At 34.8% G+C, this 26,115-nt stretch overlaps 1 protein-coding gene across 2 annotated transcripts in view; it reads left to right on the top strand.

Moving 5' to 3' along the window:
* Positions 1-26,115, top strand: part of STT3B (STT3 oligosaccharyltransferase complex catalytic subunit B) — a 111,050-nt gene that overhangs the window by 43,303 nt on the left and 41,632 nt on the right. For both annotated transcript variants that reach the window (XM_030812228.1, XM_030812229.1), the window contains exons 2-5: positions 37-145; positions 3,431-3,718; positions 20,420-20,485; positions 24,132-24,231. In XM_030812228.1, coding sequence (XP_030668088.1) covers positions 37-145; positions 3,431-3,718; positions 20,420-20,485; positions 24,132-24,231 — 563 coding nt within the window. The remainder of the gene's footprint in view (positions 1-36; positions 146-3,430; positions 3,719-20,419; positions 20,486-24,131; positions 24,232-26,115) is intronic.

The following is a 26,115-nucleotide window of genomic DNA, read 5'->3' as shown; positions in this document are numbered from 1 at the left end:
AGGTTTATAACACTTCTTTTTTTCTCTTTTCTCTAGGTTTAACTATAGATCAACACATCATCTTGCATCTCATGGGTTCTATGAATTTTTAAATTGGTTTGATGAAAGAGCATGGTATCCACTAGGAAGAATAGTAGGTGGTACTGTAAGTATATTAGCAGTTCTTTATGTTAATTATAACATTTGTTGTTACTTGAGTAAATCGTTAATTGCCAAGGTGGTAGGGATTCTTGAAAGCTTTGTATAGTTAACAAATTTTTCTGTGGCTTATTATCCAGTATTCAGTTTACTTAGGCTCTTTTCTTGACACCTCCTCCCCTTAATCCCCAACCTGTTTTTGGGTTGTCTCACACTAGCCACTCTTTTTGAGAAGTGGTGGAGGCTGGGTGGGGATCTGCTGTCGCAGTGTATCTGAATGAAGTTCAGTTTATTTGTGTATTTGCTCTTATAGCAATTTGGTTGAAAAAGGAATTTGGAAGGAGTTAGAAACGTAGAATAATCATGATAATTATATATCTAGAACAATCAGATAATTAGGATTTTTCAGGCCCTGAATGTCTCCAAATTATTCCAGGTAATTGACTAAAGATTATAGTTCATGCAGACTTCTGATATCCAGAAAGATGACATAAAGGCAAATATTTTTAGGATTTTGGACATAAGGAGAATTGAAGGTGAAAGACAAGGCAACATTGTCTTGTATCGGAGAAATATATGTTTGATTTTTTAAAATAAATTTTGCCAGGCTTATTCATTTTATTAGGGTTTTTCTTAACCCAAAGAAACTTCTGACTCTGTTGATTACTTCCAGTATATGTTTGTTTAGCATTTTTTAAATTTTAATTTATTTTCTTCTACTTTTGTGAGTTTATTTTCATGTTCTTTTTCTGACTTCTTGAGATGGTTTACTCAGCAATTTTCCACTTTTGTTCATTATTAAGAGATGCATTTTAAGCCTAGAAACTACACACTAACCACTGTACTAGCTGCATTTCATAAGTTCTGATGTGTAGTATTTTCGTTATCATTTAAAACAAAATGTATCTTAATTTTCATTATAATTTCCCTGACTCATGGATTATTTAGAATTGTATTTAATTTCAAACATAAGGGGATTACTCAGTTATGTTTTTTGCTTTGTTCTTCAAATATATTGTGGTTAGAGAACACCTTCTATGTAATTTCAATCCTTTAAAACTTACTGAGACTTGACTTGTGACTTAGGATATATCCAAATTTTTATAAATGTTCCCTTTGTGTTTAGAAAGAACATGTTCTCCATGATAGTAAGGTGTTGTGTTTCTAGTCTGGGGCATCTTATCCTTGATGTAAATAGAGAGAAAGGCATAAAGAGATGAAGGCACAATAGTAGTTATCATGTTCTGCATTGTGAATTGGAGAAGTATTAAATGGGTAGTACCTATGACAGATAGCTATTACCTGCAGTTCTTGTGGTGCTAATCTTATCATATACCTAAATTGTATTACATTTGATAACTATAGTTTTTCTTGCGCAGTTTATAACTTTATCTTAAATTAATCCTCAGTGGAAGCTTGTTTTCTCTGAGAGTCCTGATGTCCTGAGATTTGGGATCATCCCTGTAATAATCTTTCTCATTTGCCTTTGCTGGAGAATTTTAGGGGTTTCACTGGTTTTAGGACAGTTTTACTTAGTTTGAGGTTTCTTATACTTAAGGTTATTATAAATGTAGAACCCACATTCACACATTTGAATAAGTTTCATATTCTCCTTTAGGACTTTGTTTCTGCTCTGAGCATTGGAAGGCTTGATGGATGAATAGAATATGTCTAGTTTCATAAGCAGGTCCTGACTTTTTGATGGTAATTAGGTCTTCGCTGTGATCCCTGTGTTGGGTGAAACCCCCTCATTTTCATTCCTTAAGGCCTGTATCAGGCCTGGTTATGTTTGGCTTTTTTCTTCTCTCCTGTGGGCTCCCATGACATGAGAACCTACTTTGAATTTCCTCTTCATTTTTGGCATCTGGAGAATACCCTATCTTGAGCTTGATTATGCTTTTTTTGTTGTTGGGGTTTTATTTGTTGGTTTATTTTTGGTTCTTTCATTTAGTACTTCTATGAATCTTGGCTGTTTTTGTGTGTTGTCAGTTCAGTCTACTGTATTATGTGGATATATTGACTTACCTTGAAAAATATTTTAAATTCACTTTCTTTTTTCCCCCCCCAATATTGCTGACAAAATTACACACTGGTACCTAGTATTGAATCTGAAGTAGAACAGAATTTTTATGTGTTGAGAATGTGGATGAATTATCATACTTTTTTTCTCCCCCTCCCCCTTTCTCCTTCCATGCATGCATTAGGTATTGAGCATCCACTTTGTGCCAGTTATTTTTCTGGATGCTGGAGAAAAATTTCCTGCTATTCTGGAGCTTATATTCTTGTGAGCGTAGGCAGTTAATAAATAGAAAGTAAATAAGTAAAATAAATAGTACGTCAAATGATGATAAGTATTAAGGAGAAAAAGCAAGAGAGTTAAAGACGGGAGTGTGGGGGAGAGAGGTTGCAGTTACAAATTGTATAGCCAGGAAAGGAAATTTATAACCTTTGTAGTTTCTGTTATAGAGTAAAAAAAGAGTCTTTTAGGACTTACCTAAGGAAGCAGATGTAAATGCATGATTTAATCACCAAATAATAACTCAGGAAGAATGTCCTGTTTACTGTTCATGAATCCTTTTAATGTTTGATGTTCCTCTTTTAGAGTGAGGGTACATATAACTGTTAACTGGCCTCTTCTAGTTTATTACTTCCCTATTATCCCTAAGTAGTTTATGTGGTATAAAAAAATTTAATTTTTCAGGAGTCCCAAAACATTATCTCTGGATTCACCAACTGACTGTTCCCTCTTTTCCTAGCTAGACTGTTCCCTCTTTTCCTTGCTTACTTTCCAAATCTAGGGCTTGAAAGGAGGGAACATTTTTTATAAATATGACTTAAATAATTTTGTGTGTAATTTTTCTTTATCTTTCTTTTCTCATTTTCTTATGTACACACAAGTATGGGCAAAATTGGAGTATGTTAGAACCCCAAACTCAAGGATAAGCTAGACTAAGACCCTGTTTTGATAAAAAAAAAAAAAAAAAAGTTAGTGGGATCAGTAAGAAAGTTACCTACAGTTAACATTGTTAAACATTTTGAATTTTAATCATTCTTGTTTTATATTCTCTCTGATCTTTTTATGTATTCCTCCATATATGAGCTAGTTCTTTGTATGCAACACAAAAAGATGTGGGGTTTTTTTTTTGTAGTTTATAAAGAAGGCAAATTGTTTTGAGATGTTGCTTTCAACCTTATGTAAGGTAAACAAAATGTAATGATAAAGAAGAGTACATACATTAATATTTTTGTCTCATTTTATATGTAATTAAATTTTCCATTTTTTTCTTCCTAGGTTTACCCAGGATTGATGATAACCGCTGGCCTTATTCATTGGATTTTAAATACATTGAACATAACAGTTCACATAAGAGACGTATGTGTGTTCCTTGCACCAACTTTTAGCGGCCTTACATCTATATCTACTTTCCTGCTTACCAGAGAACTTTGGAACCAAGGAGCAGGACTTTTAGCTGCTTGTTTTATTGCTATTGTACCAGGCTACATATCTCGGTCAGTAGCTGGATCCTTTGATAATGAAGGCATTGCTATTTTTGCACTTCAGTTCACATACTATTTATGGGTAAGTAACATTTAATGTTTTGCTGCCATTATTACTCGTGACCTTTCTCCTGAAACACTTTAGGCTGTACGCAAATTTGTCTTTTACAAATTATGTAGTTGCGTACAGAGATCTGTATTACTGTTCATAATAAATTTAATAATGGATAACATTTTAAAATATGTTAGGCATCTCTCAAGTTATGTGTAAATATCCTTTTTAAATAAGTCAGAATTCCAAAAGAAGAGCTATCATAAAACAATCTGTTGATATTTTTGTTTCTTTGTTTTGGGGAGATAGGTAAGAAATAGTTACCCAGGAAAGTTGAAGCATGGTTTGATGGCTTAGAATTTTAAATTGTTTCTGAAACTAGCATTATTTATTTTGCTGCTGCCAGGCTATTTAAACTTAATGATTTTTTTCCCCTGTGTATGAAATATGATGCTACTTAATCTTGGGTTCACTTTAGAGCTTGCATTTATTTATGTATTTATTATTTTAGTTTTAGCTTATAATTTTCCAGTGAAAGAAATGACCAAAATGTGTGGGTGTCAGGACGTTTTTGTATATTTTATTAAGTGTATTTTTAGGTAGCTAGGTGAATGACAGCTTAAATTTTTCTCTTTAATAATTATTTTATATTGTTCAAAACTACTTGGCTAATGAGTATTTTTGCTCTAGCATGGAATTCCAGAGGAGAATGTTGCAATGTGATCAGTATAGACAGTGTCTTAATCTTGAATTTAAAAGAGAAGACAGAAAAATACCCATACAAGTGAAGATGATACCAAGCAGTAGGATGTTGCTAGTGCTGCTGTATTTATCAAAAAGTGTTTTTAAAAACTCTTTGTTTATTGTGTGCAGCTGAGAAAAAAAAAAACCCTTAAAATCTAGAACCTCTGTTGAATGCCTTTTAATAAACTATATAATATTTTAAATCATAAAAATAATACATGCGTATGTGGCTAGATCCTGATAATATAATGCTTAGTGGAAAAATAAGTTGTGATAAAATGTGTGCAGTATGAGAAATCCTTGATGTAAGTTTTTAAGCAGTACAAACCATACTATGTCTGTTAATAGCAGTTTATAAAGAAAGTATAAAAATGTGATAGATAAGCTGCATGTACACCAGCTTTGTGATAGTGGGTTTTCCTGAGGGTGGGTGGGTGATACTGAGGTGGGCAATATTAAGGGAGCTTCAACTAGCTCAGCTAAAAAAATTTTTAATCATATATTCTGAAGCAAATGTATTATTTTTGAATTTGAAAGTCTGAATAGCTAGATTCATAACTATTTTAATATTCTCTACACTTGTGTATGTTTCAAATACTTTATACTAAATTTAAAAAATAAAATATTCTATTTTGTGGGCATTTAGACAACAGAAAAATGTAAAGAAAAAAATCACCTGGAGTTAACTACCATTTGCATTTTTGAATTTTGAGCACGTTGCATTCATGAATAAGTCCCAGTTGGTCATGGTATATAATCTTCTTCATACGCTGCTGAATTTGGTTTGCTAGTATTTTTCTAAGGATTTATGCATCTGTGTTCATAAGGTGATATTGGTTTATAATATTCTTTACTTGCAGTGTCTGTCTGGCTTAGGATTAGGGTAATGCTGGCATCATAGAATGAGTTAGGAAGTGTTCCCTTCTCTTCAGTTTTTGGAAAAGATTGAGGAGGATTAGTGTTGGTTCAGTTCTTTAAACGTTTTAGTAGAATTCACCAGTGAAGCCATCAGGACCAGGACTTCTCTTTTTTGGGAGATTTCTGATTGCTGATTCAGTCTCCTTGCAAGTTGTCTCTGCAGATTCTCTATTTCATCGTGACTTAGTCTTGGTAGGTTTTTGTGTTTCTATTAATAGGAATTTGTTGATGTAAGCTATTCAATTTGTTGGCATACAAGACTTGATAATACTCTCTTAAAATCCTTCTTGTTCCCTATGGAATTGGTAGTAATGTCTCAATTTCTGATTTTAGTGATTTGAGTCTTCTCTCTTTTTTACTTAATCTAGCCAAAGATTTGTCAATTGTGTTGCTCTTTATAAAGAACCAACTTTTGGTTTCATTGATTTTTTTTTCTGTGTTCTTTTTCTTTTCTCTTAGTGTATATGCTGCTGAAGTGAGCACTCTGTTTTATCTCTGTTATAGTCTTTATTATTTATTCAATTTTGTCTTTCTGGAAGCTTTGGGTTTAGTTTGTTCTTTTTCTTTCTCCCTTTTTTTTTGTTTTTTTTTTTTGGAGATGGAGTCTTGCTCTGTCGCCCAGGCTGGAGTGCGGTGGCGCAATCTCGGCTCACTGCAACCTCCGCCTCCCAGGTTCAAGCGATTCTCTGCCTCGGCCTCCAGAGTAGCTGGGATTACAGGCGCCTGCCACTACGCGTGGCTAATTTTGTATTTTTAGTAGAGAGGGATTTTCACCATGTTGGTCAGGCTGGTCTTGAACTCCTGAACTCGTGATCCACCCGCCTCGGCCTCCCAAAGTGCTAAGTTTACAGGCGTGAGCCACCGCGCCCAGCCCTACTTTGTTCTTTTTCTAGTTCACAACGTAGTTTGTGAAGTCAGCTTTTTGATTTGAAATTTTTTTTTTGTTTTTGAATGTAGGCATTTATAGCTATAAAGTTTTCCCTTAGTACTACTTTCACGGTGTCTCATAAGTTCTGATACATTGTGGTTTTGTTTTCATTCATCTCTAAGTATTTTCTCATTTTTATTTTTTGATCTGTTGGTAAGTATCTTCTTTAATTTCCACAAATTTATTTCCCAGTTTTCCTTCTGTTACTGATTTCTGACTTCATCCTGTTGTAGTTGGAGAAGATACTTTGTATGGTATCTATCTTTTTAAATCTATTGAAACTTAATTTTCGGCTTTAATTTGTGGCCCAACATGTTGTCTGTCCTGGAAGATGTCCCATGTGTGCTTGAGAAGAATTGTATATGCCGTCGTTGTTCAATAATGTGTTTTGTGTATGTCTTTTAGACCTAGTTGGTTTGTTGTGTTAAGTTCTATATCATCTCCTGTCTGGTTGTTCTATCCATTATTGAGAATAGAGTATTGATGTCACCAGCTATTATTGTAGAACTGTTTATTTCTTCAATTCTGCCAAGTTTTTTCTCCCTATATTTTGATGGTCTGTTATTGGGTACATAAATGTTTGCAATTGCTATACCTTCTTGCTGTATTGAACTGTTTTATTGCTATATATGTTTGGTTCTTTCTCTTTTGTAACCTTTTTTAAAAAAAAAAAAATTCAAAGTCTGTTTTTTCTTTTTTAATTTTGTAGAGATGAGGTTTCACCATGTTGCCCAGGCTGGTCTAGAACTCCTGGGCTCAAGCAATCCTCCCTCCTCACCTCCCAAAGTGTTGGAATTACAGGTGTGAACCACCACACCCTGCCTTTTTTTGTTTCGTTTTGTTTTGTTTTGAATTTTGTAGAGTTAAAGTCTGTCTTTTCTCATATTAGTATAGCCATCCCTGCTCTCTTTTGGTTACTATTTGCATGGAATAACTTTCTGTCCTTGCAGTCTCTTTGTCTTTGGATTTAAAGTGCATCTCTTACATAACTGCATGTAGTTGGATCATGTGTTTATTCTTTCTGCCAGTCTCTGTTTTTGGAGAGTTTAGTACACATTGGAAGTAATTACTCGTAAAGAGGGACTGATTTCTGTGGTTGTGCTGTTTTCTATATGCCTTATAGCTTTTTTTGTCCCTCATTTCTCCATTAGTCTTCTTTTGTGTTTAGTGGATTCTTTGGGTAGTGAAACATTTGAATCCCTTTACTTTTGAGCATATTTGTGGATTGCCTTTTCACTCTGGATAGTGTCCTTTGCGTGAATTTTAAATTTTTATGAAGTCGAATTAATTGTTGTTGTTGTTGTTGTTGCTTGTGCTTGCTTTTAGTGTCATATTTAAGGAAACTGTTGGCCTAATTGAAGCTCATGAAGACTTACACCTCTGTTTCCTTCTAAAGATTTTATATGTCAAGTTCTTCCACCTAGGTCTTTGATCCATTTTGAGTTAATTTTTGTATATGGTGTGAGAGAGGAGTTCCAACTTCATTCTTTTGCATGTGGATATCCACTTATCTTAGCACTGTTTAAAAAAATACTCTTTTTTGTTAAATGGTTTTAGCACTTTTGTCAGAAATCAATTGATTATAAATGTACAGGTCTGTTTCTGGACTCTCAATTCTATTCCCTTCCCTTGCCATCTGTATGTTGTGTCTTTATGCCACTACCGCACAGTTTTGGTTACTGTAGCTTTGTAATGAGTTTTGAAATCCAAAAGCATAAGTCCTTCAACTTTGTTGTTCTTTTTCAAGATTGCTTTGGCTATATGGGGTCCCTTGCATTTTCATAAATTTTAAGATTAGCTTGTTCATTACATCTTCTTTTTTTTTTAAGTGGCATGATACTGTTTTGTTAATTCAGCAGAAATTTTTGTAGAATACAATATGGAGCAGGTGCTGTTTTATGTGTTGATTATACAAGGTTATATGAAGTTGATAATCTAATAGAAGAAATTATAGATATCATTGCTTTGAAGGATCATATTAACAGAAGGATGGAATGATAAAACATTCTTACCCAGAAACTGGGAGGTTATTTAGTGAGTTTTTCCTTTGTTTTCTTTTTAAAAACAGTATATTTAAATAAATTAAGTTTACGGTGGAAATAGCTTCAGTATTTGAAAATTAGAACACTTATGTTTGAGTTCTGGCATAAAATACTCTCTGACTCTTGACAAATTGACACTTTTGAATCTCATTCAGTTTTCTCTTAAGATAGAGAAAACATTTTGCCTACAGAATTATAATAGATAATGACATTTATTTAAAATTTCATTATTACTAATTGAAAGGGGAAATAATTACAGTTCCAACTACTATGAAAAGTTGTTTGTAGCCCAAATGAAGTTACAAAAAGGTGAAAACATTTTTTGTAATCTCTAATATATAAATGTTGTCTAATTCCTCACCCAGTGTTTTTATTTTTAAACCAACTCTTTTGCAAGGTACGTGTTCTTAAAATTTAAAAGATAAGTAGTTTGTCATAGCATTATTATTTGTTGATGCCCTATTACTGTTACAAGCTGGTGTTGACAGACATTTTGGGATACACTTTTGGATTTGTGTTCTACAGAGATTAAAACATTTTCATCATGATTGAGTGATTAAGAGTAAAGTCTATAGCATAATTGCCAGGGTTTGGTTTTCTCTTGGTTTGATTTCCAGCTCTGTCACTGGAAGTTGTTTAAATCCCCACCCTGTGCCTGTTCCATCAACTATAATATGGAAGTAATAATTGTACCTTCCTTATATAACTTAAAAGTTAATACATGTAAAGGTATAGAATATTGTGAGAACAGAGTAAGAAATGAGTACATGTTTGTTATTATTTACGAGCTCCAGAGTACATGATTCAGAAAAGTAATTAACACAGATAAAGTAGTACAAGGAGCAGTGTTTATCATATTGCTTCTTACAGGTTTTGTTTTGTTTTGTTTTGTTTTGTTTTGTTTCTTTAAGGTTCCCTCCTGTACCTTTGTAGTCAATCTTCTTCCTTCCCCATTTTTGGCAACCACTGGTCTGATTTCTGTTTCTCTGTCTATATAGCTTTGGGAGTTTCTTTTTTAGAATGCCATATAAATACAGACAGTAGGCGTGACCCTGTATATCCGTCTTCCTTCACTTAGCATAATATTTTTGAGAATGTCGTCCATGTTGTTGATGTTTTAGTAGTTTGTTACTTTTTATTGCTGAATAGTACTCCATTATATGGGTGTACTACAATTTGTTTTCCAGTTTTGGGCAATGATGAATTAAGTGGCTATAAAATGTTTGCTTATGGGTCTTTGTTTGGACATATATTATTATTTCACTTAGGTAAATGGATAGGCACAGATTGGTGGTTTGTGTGGTAAGTATAGGTTTAACTTTATGAAAAGCTGCCAAGCAGTTTGCCAAAGTTGCTGTATTCATTTTGTATTCCCTCCACAAATAGATGAGAGTAATATTTACTCTACTACTACATCAGATGGCATGGTCACATTTTTAAATTTTACCCATTCTTGTAGGTAGGTAGTAGTATCTTATGGCTTTTGTTTGCTTTTCCCCAATGACTGAAGAGCATCTTTTCACATGCTTATTTGCCTTCCCTGTTCTTTGATGAAATGTCTTTTCATATGTTGCCTGTGTTTTGATTGAGTTGTTTTCTTACTCTTGAGGTGTGAGATTTCTTTATATATTTTGGAAATAAATACTTTATCAGCTGTGTGCTTTACAAACATTTAGTCTCTTCCTAAGAGCAGAAAATTTTTATTTTTATGGAATTTATCAGTTTTTTTTAATAGATCTTGCTCTTGATATCTAAGAGATCTTTGCCTACCCTAAAATCACAAAGATTGTCTCATGTGTTTACTTCTAGAAATTAAATAGTTTTAGGTTTAACACTCAGGTCTGTCATCTATTTCAAGTTGATTATGGTCTGGTGCAATATAAGGGTTGTTGGATTTGAATGTTCCGTTTTTCCAGCATCATGTGTTGAAAAGACTGTTCTTTCTCCACTGAATTATCTGCTTTGGTAACCTTGTCAAAATCAATTGAATGTATACATATGGGTCTGTTTTGGGACTCTTCTGTTTATCTGTGTCTGTCTATATAACAATACCTTACGTTGTTTTCATTAGCTTCTAGAAACTTTTGAAATCAGGTAGCATGAGTAATCTAATGTTATTTCTCTTTTTCAGAATTAATTTGGCTTTTCTTAGCTGTTTGCATCATGTAAATTTTAGAATCACATTATTAACTTCTTTAACAAAGAAGCCTTCTGGGATGTTAATTGGAAGTGCATTGAATGTATAGGGTAGTTTGGAATAGAATTGTTATCTTAATATGTAGTCTTCTGATCTGTGAATATGGTATTTCTTTCCATTTATTTAGATCTTCTTCATTTTTGCTTTAATTTTTCTGGGTGATCAGATTAGTGACTTATCTATTTTAAGCACCGAAAGCTATAATTTTTCCTGTAAGTACTACTTTAGCTGTACCCCATAAATTTTTTTATTGAAAAATAATTTGTGTATTATAAAATTTATCCTCTTAGGGAATGGAATTCAGTGGCTTTTAGTATATTAACCAAGTTATACCATTACCACTGTCCAGTTATAGAACATTTTAACACTCCAAAAAGAGAGCCCTGCCCATGATCAGTGACTTTCCATTTTCACATGCCCCCAGCCCTTAGCAACCAGTATTGCTTTCTGCCTCTCTGATTTGCCTATTCTGGAATTCCATATAAAAGGAATTATATAATATGTTGCCTTTTATATCTTTTTTTTTAAATTTTCAAATATAGATGGGGTCTCATTATATTGCTCAGGCTTGTCTTAAACTCCTGGCCTCAAGCTACCCTCCCACCTCAGCCTCCCAAAGTGTGAGCGACCTTACCTGTTTTACATCTGGCTTCTTTCAGTTACAATAGTATTTTCAAGGTTTGTCTATGTTGAAGTATTTATAAATACTTTATTTTTTATTGCTGAATAATATTCCATTGTATGGTTATCACATCGTATTTCTCCATTTTTTCAGTTGATTAAACATTTGGGTTCTTTCTAATTTCTGTCTGTGATGAATAACGCTGCTGTGAACATCTATGTACATTTTTATTACATTTTAAACATATATAAACATCTGTGTACAAGTTACTGTAAGAATTGCACAGAGTTTTTATGCTCTATTTTAATTTTCTAGCTCAGATATTTTCTAATTTCCCATGTGACTGACAGTGTCACCAAGGATGCTGAACTTCTATCCTCCAAATCTTTTTCATGACTACTTGGTAGGGCTTATGAAAAGAGCTTGTGAATGTAAATTCCTCTTACGTCTGGTTTCCTTAGCTGTTTTAACACTTGCTTATTTGCCTTGTGACTTTAGCTCTCTGATAAGCCTAAGAAAACTTACTATTTTGTAGATCATCTAGAATTTTTCCTTTATTGTTGAGGTGAAAATAACATTCTCTTGCAGCTTTCCACATCCCAAGCACAAGTGGAATTCAGTGCATCTCCTAATAACTGTGAACCAAAACACAAGATGGCCCATGTTTGTAGGCCTAGAGCAATACTACTTTTCAATAGAACTTTCTACTCTGTTTAATAAGGTAGTCACTGGCTGCATGTATATGGACTTTTTTTTTGTGCAGGTACTAGGTGCTTCACTATAATACAGGTAATAGAATTGAGTTTTACCCTTAAAATATTTGCCTCAAATATTTATTTCTTTTAAATCAATTAGGAAATGTTAACTTATTCTAGAAACAGAGGACCTCATAATTTGTGAGAATTATGTAAAGTTAATTCCCTAAGCCTAATCCATTAAAAAAATTCTTTTACAAAAATGTCTCTTTAGTCATCTGGATTCACTAAATTTCTGCTAGATTTGCTCAGTATAGAGGAAGAAAGCTGTTTGTAAATTCTATTGGAATACAGTTTTCATGCCATGTTTGGGCTACCGCTAGATTTTTGCCTTTTATTCCAATGTAGATTTTTCCAGTATTGTTTTCTAGAAAGTGTTGCACTTTACATTCATGTCTGTGATTCATTTTGAGTTATTTTCATGAAAAGTATAAGATCTGTGTCTAGATTGATTTTTTTTTTTTGTATGTGGTTGTCCAGCTGTTACAGCATTATTTGTTAAAAAGATTATTCTTCATGTATTGCCTTTTGTCAAAGGTCAGTTTATATTTATGGGGCTCTATTTCTGTGCTCTATTCTGTTCTGCTGATCTGTTTGTTCTTTTCCCACACTGTCTTGATTACTGTAGTTGTATAGTAAGTCTTGAAGTCAGGTGTAGTATCAGTCTTGTTTCAATATCATGTTAGCTAGTCTCAGTCTTTTGCCTTTCCATATAAACATTCAAATTGATTTGTCGATGTCCACAAAGTCACTTGCTAAGATAAGGTTTGTTGTCTTAACAACATTGTCTTCCTGTCGTAAACATAGAATATCTCTCTGTTTATTTACATCTTTGATTTCTTTCATCAAAGTTTGGTAGTTTTCCATATAGGGATTCCACACATATTCTGTTGGTTTTATACCTAAGTCATTCATTTTGTGTGTGTGCTAATATGTACTGGGTGCTAAATGGTATTATGTTTTTAATTTTGAATTTCAGTTCATTACTGGTATATAGGAACAAGTTTAACTTCCATATATTAACCTTGTATCCTCCAATGTTGTCTATAATCATTTATTTATTCCAGTAATTTTCTTTCTGATTCTTTGGGGTCTTTTACATAGACAATCATGTCATGCATGAAAAAAGTCAGCTTCATTTCTTCTCAGTCTGTGTACTACTTCTTGTCTTATTGCATTTGCTAGGACTTCCATTACAATGCAAATAGGAGTGATGAGAGAGGGTAACTTTATTTTGTCCTGATCTCAGGGGGAAAACCTGATTATGAATTTATTTCTGGATTCTGTTCTGTTTCATTGATCTGGATGTCTATACCTACCTCATAAGCATAGATCTAGTTGTCTGTACTGACCCAATTACTATAACTTCATTGTACATTTTAAAATTGGGAAGTATTGTAGATTTTTATGTATTGATCATATATTCTGTGACCTTGCTAAACCTGCATGTTAAAATTTGCTTTTTAGATTCCTTAGGATTTTCTACATACAAGATCATGTTATCTTCAGAGACAGAGGGTCTTTGCTACTTTTTTCCCGAACTATATACCTTTAATTTTTTTTCCTTGCCTGGTTGTACTGACAGGAACCTCTAACATCATGTTGGACAGGGTAGTTTTTCCTGCCCTATTTCCTGAAATAATTCTCATAGGATTGGTATTACTTCTTCCTTAACTGTTTGGCAGTATTTACCATTGAAGCCATGTGGACCAGGGAAGATATTTAATATGAGTTTTTTAATGACATCGTATTATTCATATTTTCTATTTTTTCATGAGTAATTTGGTAATATGTATCTTTTTAAAAGTTTTTTTTATTTTATCTAAATGACCTAATTTGTAGGCAGAAATTGTTCATAATACTTCTTTATAAGTCTTTGGATTTCTGTACAATCTGTAGTGATGACACCTTCCTTATTCCTGGTACTGATAATTTGTATCTTCTCTCCTTTCTTCATTAGTCTAGATAAAGCTTATCCAACTTTGGGTTTCACTGATTTTTTTTTCCTTTATATTTTCAATTGCATTGATTTCTTGGTCTTCATTATTTCCTTGTAATTAGCATTTGGTTTACTCTTTTCTAGCTTCTTGAAGTTGAAGCTTAAGTTATTTTCTCCATTTCTACTTTTCTAGTATAACTATTGATACTAGAATATACTGTATTTACTTCTTTAGCTGTAGTCTCTGTGTTTTAATATGTGGTGTTTTCATTGTCATGTGGTTGAATATTCTTCGAATTCATAGTTTCTTTGACAGGGTTTTTTTCTAAGCATGGTGTTTAATTTCCAAATATTTGGGGTTTTCTTAGCATACTTTTTTTTGTTGAGTTATAATTCTGTTGTTGAAGACCATACTTTGTATAATTTGTCTCTTTAAGTATATGGAGACTTGTTTTATGGTCTAGCACAGAAGTCTGTGAAGTATGGCCCATATGTAGGTTACCTGCTTTAGTAAGTAAAATTTTGCTGGAACACAGCCCTGGCCATTCATAAACATATACTGTCTTTGGCTTCTTTTACACCAGAATGACAGAATTGCATAGTTGTGACAGATCTGGCTCCTAAGTGTAAATATTTACTATCGTGACTGTTCAAAACAAGATTGCTGGATCCTGGTCATGCATGTTCTCCATCCTGGACAGTGATCCACATATGCTTGAAAAGAACATGTATTCTACTGTTTGGAGGTTGCATATAGTAAATTAATGGTCAGGTCAAGTTGGTTGATATTGTCCAAATCTTCTATATGCTCATTGTTTTTCAAGTTCTATCTTCAACAATATGGTTAGAGATTTCAATAACTGCCTCTCAGAACCTGCTTCTTCTTTTAGTTCTGTTAGTTCCTGCTTTAAGTATTTTAAGGATTTGTTTTAGGCCCTGTGTACTTAAAATGTTTACATTTTCCTGGTATATTGACCCTTTTATTGTAGTGAAGTAGTTCTCTTTGTCTCTAGGAATGTTGTCTTAAAATCTGCTTTGTTTGATTGATTTCATAGGATTCCTGTTTCCATGGCTTATCTTTTTCTGTACTTTAAAATCAAACTATTTGTATCTCTGGATTTTAAAAGTTTCATTGAATGCATATGGTTAGATCTTGCGTTTTTATCCAGACTGACCATATCTGCCTTTTTATTGGAGTTTTAAGTATTGTTTGATTTGCACCTGCCATTTACTGTCCTCTTTTGTGTTGAAATGCATTTTTAAGTATACCATTTTAATTCCCCTGATTGTTTAGCCTGTTATTGCCATTTATTTATAGTGCTTGATGCAGAGAACGAATTATACATCTTAATATTACAATCTACTTCTACTTAACATAATTCTGGTAAAATATAGCAGCTTTGCTCCAACACAGCCTTATTTTTTTCTCGTCTGTGCTGTTATTGTCATATGTATTATCTATGTATGTTATCTACCTAACAATACAGATTTCTATTTATATTCGTATAACTTATTAAATTAAGAAAACAAGAGAGTCTTCTATATACTCCATATTTACCATTTCCAGTATTTATTCTGTCCCATGATCTGAGTTTCCATTTTTTATAATTTCCTTTTAGCCTGAAGGACTTTCTTTAATATTTTTTCTAGAGCAAATCTGCTGTAATGGAATTTTTCAATTTTGCCTTCATTTTTCCCCCAATTTTTTTAAACTATGGTAAAATTGACATATCACAAAATTTGTTTTAATCATTAAGTATATACTTTATTGGCATTAAGTACATTGATTATGCAACCATCGCCACCATCCATCTCCAGAGCTCTTTATTTTGCAAAACTGAAACTATACTCATTAAACAGTATCTCCCCTTTCCACCTTCCCCTCAGCCCCTGGCACCACCATTCAAATTTTTGTCTCTATGATTTTGACTTAATACTTCACATAGGTGGAATCATATAGTATTTGTCTTTTTGTGACTGGCTTGTTTCACTTAGCATAATGTCTTCAAGGTTTATCCATGTTGTAGCATGTCAGGATTTTCTTCCCTTTTAAGGTGGAATAATATTCCATTGTATGTATATGCCATATTTTGCTTATTGATTGATCTGCAGCTGGACACTTTTATGGTTTAGCTACTTTGAAAGTGGTTATACAGATCTCTCTCCAAGACCTTGCTTTTAATTATTGTGAGTATATACCTTGAAGTGGAATTGTTGGGTCATATGTCAATTCTATTTTTAAATTTTGGGGAAATGCCAAACTGTTTTCCACAACAGCAGTATCATTTTACATTCCCACCAACACTGCACAAAGGTTTAATTTTTCCCTGTCCTTGCCAACACGTGTTATTTTCTGGTTCTTTTGATAGTAGCCATCCTAATGGGTGTGAGCTGGCATCTTGGAGTTTTATTTGTAGTTCCCTAATGAGTAGTAATGTTGAGCATATTTTCATATGCTTGTTGCCCATTTGTAAAAGCCTATACCTTCTCCAGGTCATTCACAGTGACTTTGTAATTTCTCGTCATATATTTCTTCATATATGTGGTTGATTTTGAATGTCATAGTCTTCAGTATTTGGTTTCCAAAGTGGAGAAAAGCAGAAAAATGAAGGGGAAAAAAGTGCCAGCCCTTTAAATCCCCTTTCAGTCACTTCAGCCAGAGACTTGCAACAATGGGGCCAAAGTGCAAAGGTGCCAAAGTGCAAAGGTGCCAAAGTGCAAAGTGCCAAAGTGCAAACCTCTGTCTGCTCTTCTATGACAAAAAGCAGCAATCAGTGATCAGAGTGCAGAACCTCAATACTTGGAGGACAAGTTTCCTCACATCAGATTGATTCTGCCCGTGCAATTATTGTCTAGGTGGGGAGCTGATTTCTGTTGCTTCTTCTTTCATTATCTTCCCAGAATCCTCACCTGCCTGCCTTTTTGAAGGATAGTTATGTAAGAATATATTAGGTTGGTGCAAAAGTAATTGTGGTTATTCCCATTACTTTTAATGATACTTTGCTCTTTCATTTAACACTTGATAATTTTCTCTTTCATTTAACGCTGTATGTCATTCCACTGCCTTCTATCAAAATTTTTTTTTCTGATGCAAAGTCAATCATATCGTTACTTCCCCGTGGGTTTTTTTTTTCTTTCTCTTTTCAACTTTTCCTCTTTGCCTTTATCTGCCAGTACTTTGACTACAGTTTGTCTAGGTGTAGTTCTCTGTATTTATTATATTTGGTGGCTTCTTCGGTTTCATGGATCTGTAGATTAGTGCTTACCTTAGAATTTGGGAACTTGTAATTGTTTCTTTAAATGTTTTTATCTGTCTGTCTTTGTAGCCTCTCCTTTTTTGAACTTCTGTTTTTCTCTGTTCTTTGGGTTGGATACTTTCTGTTGACCTATCTTCATGCTCACTGATTCTTCTGCCATATCAAATTTGCCGTTAAGCCTAATTAGTGAATTTTTTATTCCATTTATTATGCTTTTCGGCTCTAAAATTTCTAGTTCATTCTTATTTCTCACATGTATAGGAGAATATATATATTCTGTTTCTTTATGGAAATTTTGTGTTATATCATTATATTTTTCTTTAATTTTCTTAATATAGTATTCTTTAATTCCTTGAACATATTACAGCTGTTTTAGAGTCTTTATCCTCTAACTCCAACATCTGGGCCCACTCAGAATTAGTTTTTATCAACCACGTCCCCTTCCCCAACCTATACCTGTCCAAATTTGGGTCACACTTTCTTGTTTCTTTGCATGTCTTGTAGTTTTGGGTTGAAGCTTACCCTTGTTATTTTTAAAAATAGCTTATCCGAACATGTGATATTCTTATTTCAAAGACTCTACTACTGGACTCCTTAATATGTGTAAATGAAGACCAAATGGTGAGCATGACTTATTGTCTGGGAAAAAACTCAATCCATATTTTTTCTCTGCTTTCACACCAAAACAATAATCATCAACACAGAAGACTTATGTGACCTCAAAATATTTGGCAATTTCTCCCCACTGCCAAGCAGTTAATTCTGCTGCGGACACCAGCTGGTGTCCTCCCAATCATTTCTCACATTGTCTATCTGGAGATAGCATGAGATCCCACAGGTTGAGGGCCTGTCCCCAAGACACCGTCCCAGCTTATGCCCCCAGACACCAGTTGAAAGTCCAGGCCTCTAGAACTTCTGATAGCCCAGCTTAAATTAGGGATTCCCATCACCCCGTCAAGGTTTTTTTTTTTTTTGGACAGTCTCTCTCTGTCCACAGGCCAGAATGCAGTGGTGTGACCTCAGGTCACTGCAACCTCCACCTCCCGGGTTCAAGTGATTCTCCTGCCTCAGTCTCCTGAGTAGCTGGGATTATAGTCACGTACCACCATGCTCAGCTAATTTTTGTATTTTTAGTAGAGACGGGGTTTCATCATGTTGGCCAGGATGGTCTCGACCTCTTGACCTCGTGATCCGCCTGACTCGGCCTCCCAAAGTGCTGGAATTACAGGCATGAGCCACTGGGCCCAGCCCCCCTTCACAGGTTTGATTAATGTGCTAGATCAGCTAACAGAACTCAAGGAAACACTTAGTTCAATTTATTGGATTATTATGAAAGATACCCTAAATGATACAGATAAATAGCCAGGTGAAGAGATACGTAGGACAAGATCTGGAAGAGTCCCAAGTGCAGGAGCTTCTGTTCCCATGGAGTTGGGGTGCACCACCATCCTGGTACATGGATAAGTTCTTGATCACCTTCCTGTCCAGCCTCCTTGTATTCAACTGTCCAGAAGTTCACCAGACCCTGTCCTTGGGCCTTTTATGGAGACTTTATTGGTTGTCCATGATTGAAACATGGACAACCTTGTCAAAATGTGACTGGACAAAAAGAGTGTGACCTACAGCAAAGCCTATCTGTTCAGATTCTTCTTGGCCTCTCTGTGCAGCATTCCTTCTTCCAGGTATGGGGCAGAACCCTCTCCGAAATGAGGGTCTTATGACCCAAGATCAAATTAGAGCCCTGCCAAGTGGAGAAGTGAAAAGTGAGTAGGAGAAGTTCAGAGAGAGAGATTCTGTAACAAGGGGAATTAAGAGCCACGAGCTGTGGATGAAAGTCCATATATCATAATACCATACTTACAAAGTCCTAACTTTTCTCCTAAAGTCTTTTCAGTTCCTTCTGAGTAGCTCAGCTGTTGTTTTCTGTTTTGTCAGGTGTTGCTGTTTTCCCCTTTTCGTTATTGATCCCTCTCTCCTTGTTTATAATTCTTCAGTGCCTGCTTTGACATTCTGACCATTCTTTTACATAGATTTTGTTACTCTCATTTCTGTTTTCATAGCACTTAGTTTCTGATACCTACCTCTATTATAGCACTTTGTATATAGTACCTTTCATCAATCCTAAAATGTATACTTTCTTCCCAGATTTTGACATCTCTGAAATTAGGATGTATGTTATGAGTGATGGTCATAGTTTCTATGAAATATGGTATATTGGTTACTCGCTTTTCAGTTTACTTCCTCCTCTAGATTGTGAGCTTTTTGTGGGCTTAAAAATTTTAAATTCCACACCTATACTCTTCCATCAGTGTCTGCTACTGAATCCACTGTGGGTGATTGATTGGATGCCTTGCATCTTTCCTGCCTCATTGCCCTCAAAGTTCTGCCCAAAACCACCACCTTAGTAAAGCTTCTGGTAATTTTATCCCAGCCAGAACTGCTTTCCTGCCTTTGGCATTCAGGCTCTATAAGGACCTTTTGGTACTCAGTGTTTATACTCACCATAGGGTCTCTTTTATATTATGCTTTGACTCAAGTTCTTGCTTTTGTATCTTATCTCCCCAGTACAGGACTGAGTTATAGTTTGTGTCCAACATAGCCTAGCAAAGTTTTCTGTGTATTAGTAAATACTGAAAAATATGTTTCATTTACTTTTCTCTTTCAGCCAGTTGGATTGAGTCTGAGGAAATTTCAAGATATGAACTGTATTTAGTGGTTGTAAAATATACCTTGGTTTTATTGTAATAGATTATAGCAGTCTGGGTTCAGTTAGGAGAGAGAAAGAAGTATTAATTATGATAAAAGAGTAACTAAAATAGAAGGAAACTCTATATGGTATCCTGAGGCTGAGGGAGAGTACCCAGGAAAGGGCAAACTTGGAAAGTTTTCACACCTCATTGCATAGGGTGTGGTTTAGCCCATTGAACTGGTTTGGCACTGCTGAACAAGCAAAAGACCACTCTGGAGTATAGACACCTAAGGAGAAGGGGTGGGAGGTGGCCGTGGTGACCTGTGGCATGGTGTGTGGACATCAGTGAGGGCAAGAGACTTGGCAGAAAATGAAAAAAATGTAATTTGTTATTTAAAAGATGATTCTTTTTACTGAAAACTACATAACAGAGAATGAGAGCTATTCTTAAAATGTCTCAGTGTGCTGCTCAATGTTATAAATGCATATATGAAGTACATCTGCATATCTGAATAACCACAGTATTTTTTAAAATAACCTTGACTTTTTGTAGCATGTGGTTACCAAACATTTAACTTTTAAAAATTCCGCAAGAGCATTTGTAAACATTTTTATTTTATCAGTTGCTTTTATTTTTTAGGTAAAATCTGTAAAAACTGGGTCAGTGTTTTGGACAATGTGCTGCTGCTTATCCTATTTCTATATGGTAAGATTTCATATTTGAGACTACATGAAGTCTGGTAGGTCTTTGGAGGTTAAAACAGTTCTTTTCTCCTGAAGTCTATAGGATTTTTATTTTGTTTAATGTAATCTTTCATTACTACTATCCTCTTTCCTTCTCCTACTCACGGGTCCTGTATACACATGCTTTGGTGGAGAGGGCTAATATTCAACCTCTCAAATATTTGCAGCAAGTGAAACAAAATGTTTTCAAGTGTACCACTTCAAAATACTTAAACGTTTTATTAAGAATTTTTTTAAATTTTTTAAGATTATATTCATTATTTATTTATTTATTTTGAGACGGAGTTTTGCCCTGTTGCCCAGGCTGGAGTGCAGTGGCACGATCTCAGCTCACTGCAGCCTCCGCCTCCTGGGTTCAAGCAATTCTCCTGCCTCAGTCTTCCAAGTAGCTGGGATTACAGGCGCCCGCCACCACGCCTGGCTAGTTTTTGTATTTTTAGCAGAGACGGGGTTTCACCATGTTGCCCAGGCTGGTCTTGAACACCTGACCTCATGATCTGCCAGTCTCGGCCTCCCAAAGTGCTGGGATTACAGGCATGAGCCATCACGCCTGGCCTATCATTTATTTTTTCAGAGATAGTGTCTTTCTCTTTTAGCCAATCTGGAGTGCAGTGGTGCAATCATAGCTCACTATAACCTTGAATTCCTGGACTTAAGTAATTCTCCCACTTCAGCTTCCCGAGCAGCCAGGACTACAAGCATGTGCCACCACGCCTGGCTAATTTTTAAAAATATTTTGTAGAGACAGATCCTCACTCTGTTGCCCAGACTGGTCTTAAGCTCCTGGCCTCAAGCAATCCTCCTACGTTAGCCTCCCAACGCACTGGGATTATAGGCGACAGCCGCCATGCCTGTTTTTTAACTTTTTAATGACCTAAATTTAAATATTATTTTTCTGTTCTTCCTAGCTTTATTCATTTTATTTCATTATTATTATTATTTTTGAGACAGAGTCTGGCTCTGTCGCCTAGGCTGGAGTGCAGTGGTACGATCTCGGCTCACTGCAACCTCAGCCTCCTGGGTTCAAGCTATTCTTGTGCCTCAGCCTCCCAAGTAGCTGAGATTACAGATGTGTGCCACTATGCCTGGCTAATTTTTGTATTTTTAGTAGAGACAGGGTTTTACCACGTTGATCAGGCTGGTCTCAAACTCCTGACCTCAAGTGATCTGCCTGTCTCAGCCTCCCAAAGTGCTGGGATTACAGGTGTGAGCCACGGCAACTGGCCCCTAGCTTTATTTTTTAAATAGCTCTGACAAGTAAAGTATTTTCCAAGTTAGATTGCATACTCAAAAAGAACAGGAAATTTTGCCTGTCATATATCGAGCATGGAACCATGTTTAGATGAAATAAGTTTTTACTTAACACTCAATTTTAAATATATTAAAAATTAGTTTTTCGTATTGGAGTTGACTAGATAACTGCTTAATGTTAAAATAATCTTGAGATTTTAACAGTCATTATCTAAACAGTTTAGTGAACTTAGAACAGAGAAGTAAGACTACTTGGAAGTCTTGGTGAAAAAGATAACCCAAGTAAAGAGTTAACTAAAAAGAGAGCAGGAATGAGAAAAAGTTGTAGAAAGAATGTTCTTCTGGCCCATTTGCTTTCATTTCACTCCTTAAAGTAAATGAAGGAAAACTCTTAAAATGAATTTATTTGGGTCCGAGAAGAAATAAATCCCTGTAGTTAAAGATCATGCATAAGATCAGCAAGTACTTTTCAGAACATCAGATTCACTTTCAGATTGGTTTCAGCTTTTCTTTGTTCTTAAGTGAAGAGAGTAGATAAGGTAGCATATTGATATTATACTCAATTTTCAACCTTAATGTAGTAGATACCTAGAGTCATTACTGAAATAATGGTCATATCCTCTAGGGTAACCTGTAAATTTACTTACTTTTTTTTTTTTTGAGATGGAGTTTCACTCTTGTTGCCCAGGCTGGAGTGCAGTGGCGTGATCTCAGCTCACTGCAATCTCTGCCTCCTGGGTTCAAGTGATTCTCCTGCCTCAGCCTCCCGAGTAGCTGGGATTAATAATGGTCATATCCTCTAGGGTAACCTGTAAATTTACTTACTTTTTTTTTTTTTGAGATGGAGTTTCGCGCTTGTTGCCCAGGCTGGAGTGCAATGGCGTGATCTCAGCTCACTGCAATCTCTGCCTCCTGGGTTCAAGCGATTCTCCTGCCTCAGCCTCCCGAGTAGCTGGGATTACAGGCATGTGCCACCATGCCTGGCTGATTTTTGTATTTTTAGTAGAGACGGGGTTTCTCCATGTGGTCAGACTGGTCTCGAACTCCCGATCTCAGGTGATCTGCCTGCCTCGGCCTCCCAAAGTGCTGGGATTACAGGCATGAGCCAATGTGCCCGGCCACCTACATATTTTTTTAAACAGGTTTCTTAAGATTGTGGTTCAATATTACCTTTTTATTCCTCTTTCTCTTTTTTTCTACACCATAGCCTGTATAGTAGTCTTGTTCTGAAAATTAATGATAATTTGAGCTAATCTTTTTTTTCCTTTTTAAACAAATGTCATAGAATATGTGCATCCAAGTTATCTGAGTTAAAGTGGTTAGAGCCTGGGGCACATTCTGGGTAGTTGTACTTAGCAATACCAAACTTGTTCTCTTTCAAATTTAGACTTAAATGTTTAAAGTAATCAGAAGTCTTTCAGATAGGACTGGCGCTCCATTAGAATAACATTGTTTTTTGTGAAAAATAGCATGTGACCAAGGCAGAAAACTGATGTATGTATTGAAAACTGATGGCAATTCTCCACAAGGGGTTCTGAAATATTTTAGGTAAGAGAAGCATTATTGGAATAGATATGCTAGCATATAGTCTGCTAACGTGACTGTTGATACAAATGAGCCTTTCAAGCTCTGATTATTAGAGGACATCTAAGAACTTTGATATTGACAGGAGCTTATTACCTATTATTTAGTGTAGCAAAAAATTAATTAATGGAGATTCTCTTTAGAATATTCATTAATGTAGACCAAAAACATCCTCAGTTATTCTGGCTAAATAGTGTATATTGTATAAGCCAAAGATTAAAATGAGATGTTGCTTTGTAATCCATTTTTAAGAAAAAAATTTATGCCCAACTAGCACTTATAGTTTTGAGAATCTCAAAGCGTATTCATGTCATCTGAATTTTTTTTAGTTGTCAGTGAGTCCTTTCATTGCTCTTACTCTCAGTGACCTTTCTTACAACAAATTTATCATAAAAAGTGGGTGAGGTAAAAGCCATTTTTTTAATTTTCAAAATTTATGATCTATATCCTGAAACTCCTTGTCTCTATGACACTCTGTTTACTGACAATTCACAAATTATAATACTCTCAGCTTTTCTATTAAATCTAATTTAATTTGAACATTTCTCCAGTGTGTTTGGAAAAGCATATTGGATTTGTGGGATCGTGTTATTTTAACGATCAATAAAAATGAGGGATACGTTCTTCATAGGTTAGTAAATTCTTATTTAAGCATTTCTCAAAATTGCTAAAATCTTAATGTTTATATTTGCTCATTGTATGTTTAGATTCCTAAATTTACTTATTTTAAAAAGTAAAAATATATATTTAACTTAGCACTTCTTTTCCTATAGGTCTCTGCTTGGGGTGGTTATGTATTTATCATCAATCTTATTCCACTGCATGTATTTGTGTTGTTACTGATGCAGAGATACAGCAAAAGAGTCTACATAGGTAAGTAATTTCATTTTTGACATGTGTCAACTAAGAGATGTTTTGTATTCATTCATTTTATTGAAGAGATATTTGTATTTGGTCAATATTATGCATTAAAAGGTAAAAATTTGTGTTCATTTTGCTGTTTATATTGATAAAAAGGTCAGGCATTTTTATATAAGTGCTTTGTCATCAGCTTTTCCTTGATAAGTTTTTTTTTCGTTTTTGTAGAAATTAGTCTGGGTTTAATGTTTGTCTACACTTTTTCCTCCCCTTAATTTTGGGGAATGGGAATTTTTATCATGAATATCATTCACATTTGTTATATCGAATTCAACTTACTGTAAGAGATTGACATCTTCAAAGTAAGCAGTTTAATAAGCTTTCAAAAGCTCTGTTTTGGATAATGTACTAATAGATTGAGTCTCTGTTGTCTCTAGAAAAATGTTCATTTTTCTCTACAGGTTTTAGAACAGTATTTTCACTGTGATGCTTAGCGGTAGATGATGTTTCACCTTAGATCTCATTTTCCATAATAGAGTTAGAACTTTTATGGGTTGAAGGAACTAGAGAGCAATTGTGGACTGAAACCAGTGTCTTAGTAAAATAATATAATTCTATTATAATAATGTTTTTGGAAAATAATAACACAAAGATAAATCTTAAGTTCATTTTCAAAAGCATAGTAGCTTGGCAATTTCTCAGAAGTTAACTATAGATTCGTCATATGACCAAGCAGTTCCACTCCTAGGTATTTACCCAAGAGAACCAAAAACATATATTCATACAAAAGCTTCTATGTGAATGTTTATAGCAGCATTTATTGTGCATAATGGCCAAAAATAAAGACAACCCAAATGTCTATCAACTTTATGAGACCATAAAATATGGTATATTCATACAATGGTGTATTATTAAGCCAAGAAAAGGAATAAAATACTGATACATGCTACAACATGAACCTTGAAAACTTTATGCCATTATGTAAAAAAGCCAGACATAAAAGGCCACATAGTATATGATTCTGTTAGTGTGAAATGTCCAGAATAGACAAATCCGTAGAGACAGAAAGTAGAGTTTGTGGGAAATGTCCAGAATGGGTAAATCCATAGCAACAGAAAGTAGATTAGTGGTTGCCTGGGGATTTAGGAGGGGGAGAATAGTGGAGAGGAGAGGAGAGGTGTGACTATTAATGGATATGGGGTTTCTTTCGAGGATGAGGAAATATTTTAGAATTAGATAGTAGTGATGGTCGCACAACCTTGTGAATACACCAGAAACCATTACATGATAGGTTATTAAAAGATAAATTTTATAGTATATTAATTGTATCTCAACAAAATAAAAAAGCATAGTATATTACATTTATAGCCATTTCAGCATACTTTTTCATTTGGTACTGTGAGGGTAGGTATTCTCATTTTACAGATGAGGAAACAAGAGGAGACATAATAATTTGCTCAAGATCATGTAGCTAATAACGGGGCTGAGGCTTGAACTCAGATTTTGGCTTTAAAGCCTATAATGAGCCAGCTGTAGTAGCTCACACCTCTTATCCCAGCTACTCAGGAGGCTGAGGCTGGAGTTCCACTTGAGTCCAGGAGTTCAAGGCTGCAGTGTGCTATGATCTTGCCACTGCACTCCAGCCTGGGTGACAGAAGGAGACCTCTCTCTGATTGCGTGAATGACTGAATGAATGGTCCATGATGCTAAAAAACCACCAAATCTGTGTGCCTCTCATGTAAACAAATAACCGTACTGTTGAAATACATAAACCATGTATTTCTCTACCCCAAAAACACTATAAACAGTACTTGGGATCCAGAAAGGAGAATAATAAATAATAGATTAAACTTTTTTTTTTTAAGTTAAATGGTTACAGTGACGGAACTAAGAGGGTGT

Source organism: Nomascus leucogenys, chromosome 4 (assembly GCF_006542625.1).
Source record: "Nomascus leucogenys isolate Asia chromosome 4, Asia_NLE_v1, whole genome shotgun sequence".
Classification (NCBI taxonomy): domain Eukaryota; kingdom Metazoa; phylum Chordata; class Mammalia; order Primates; family Hylobatidae; genus Nomascus; species Nomascus leucogenys.
Note: the sequence above shows the minus strand (reverse complement) of the source record. Positions and strands in the feature narration are given on the sequence as shown.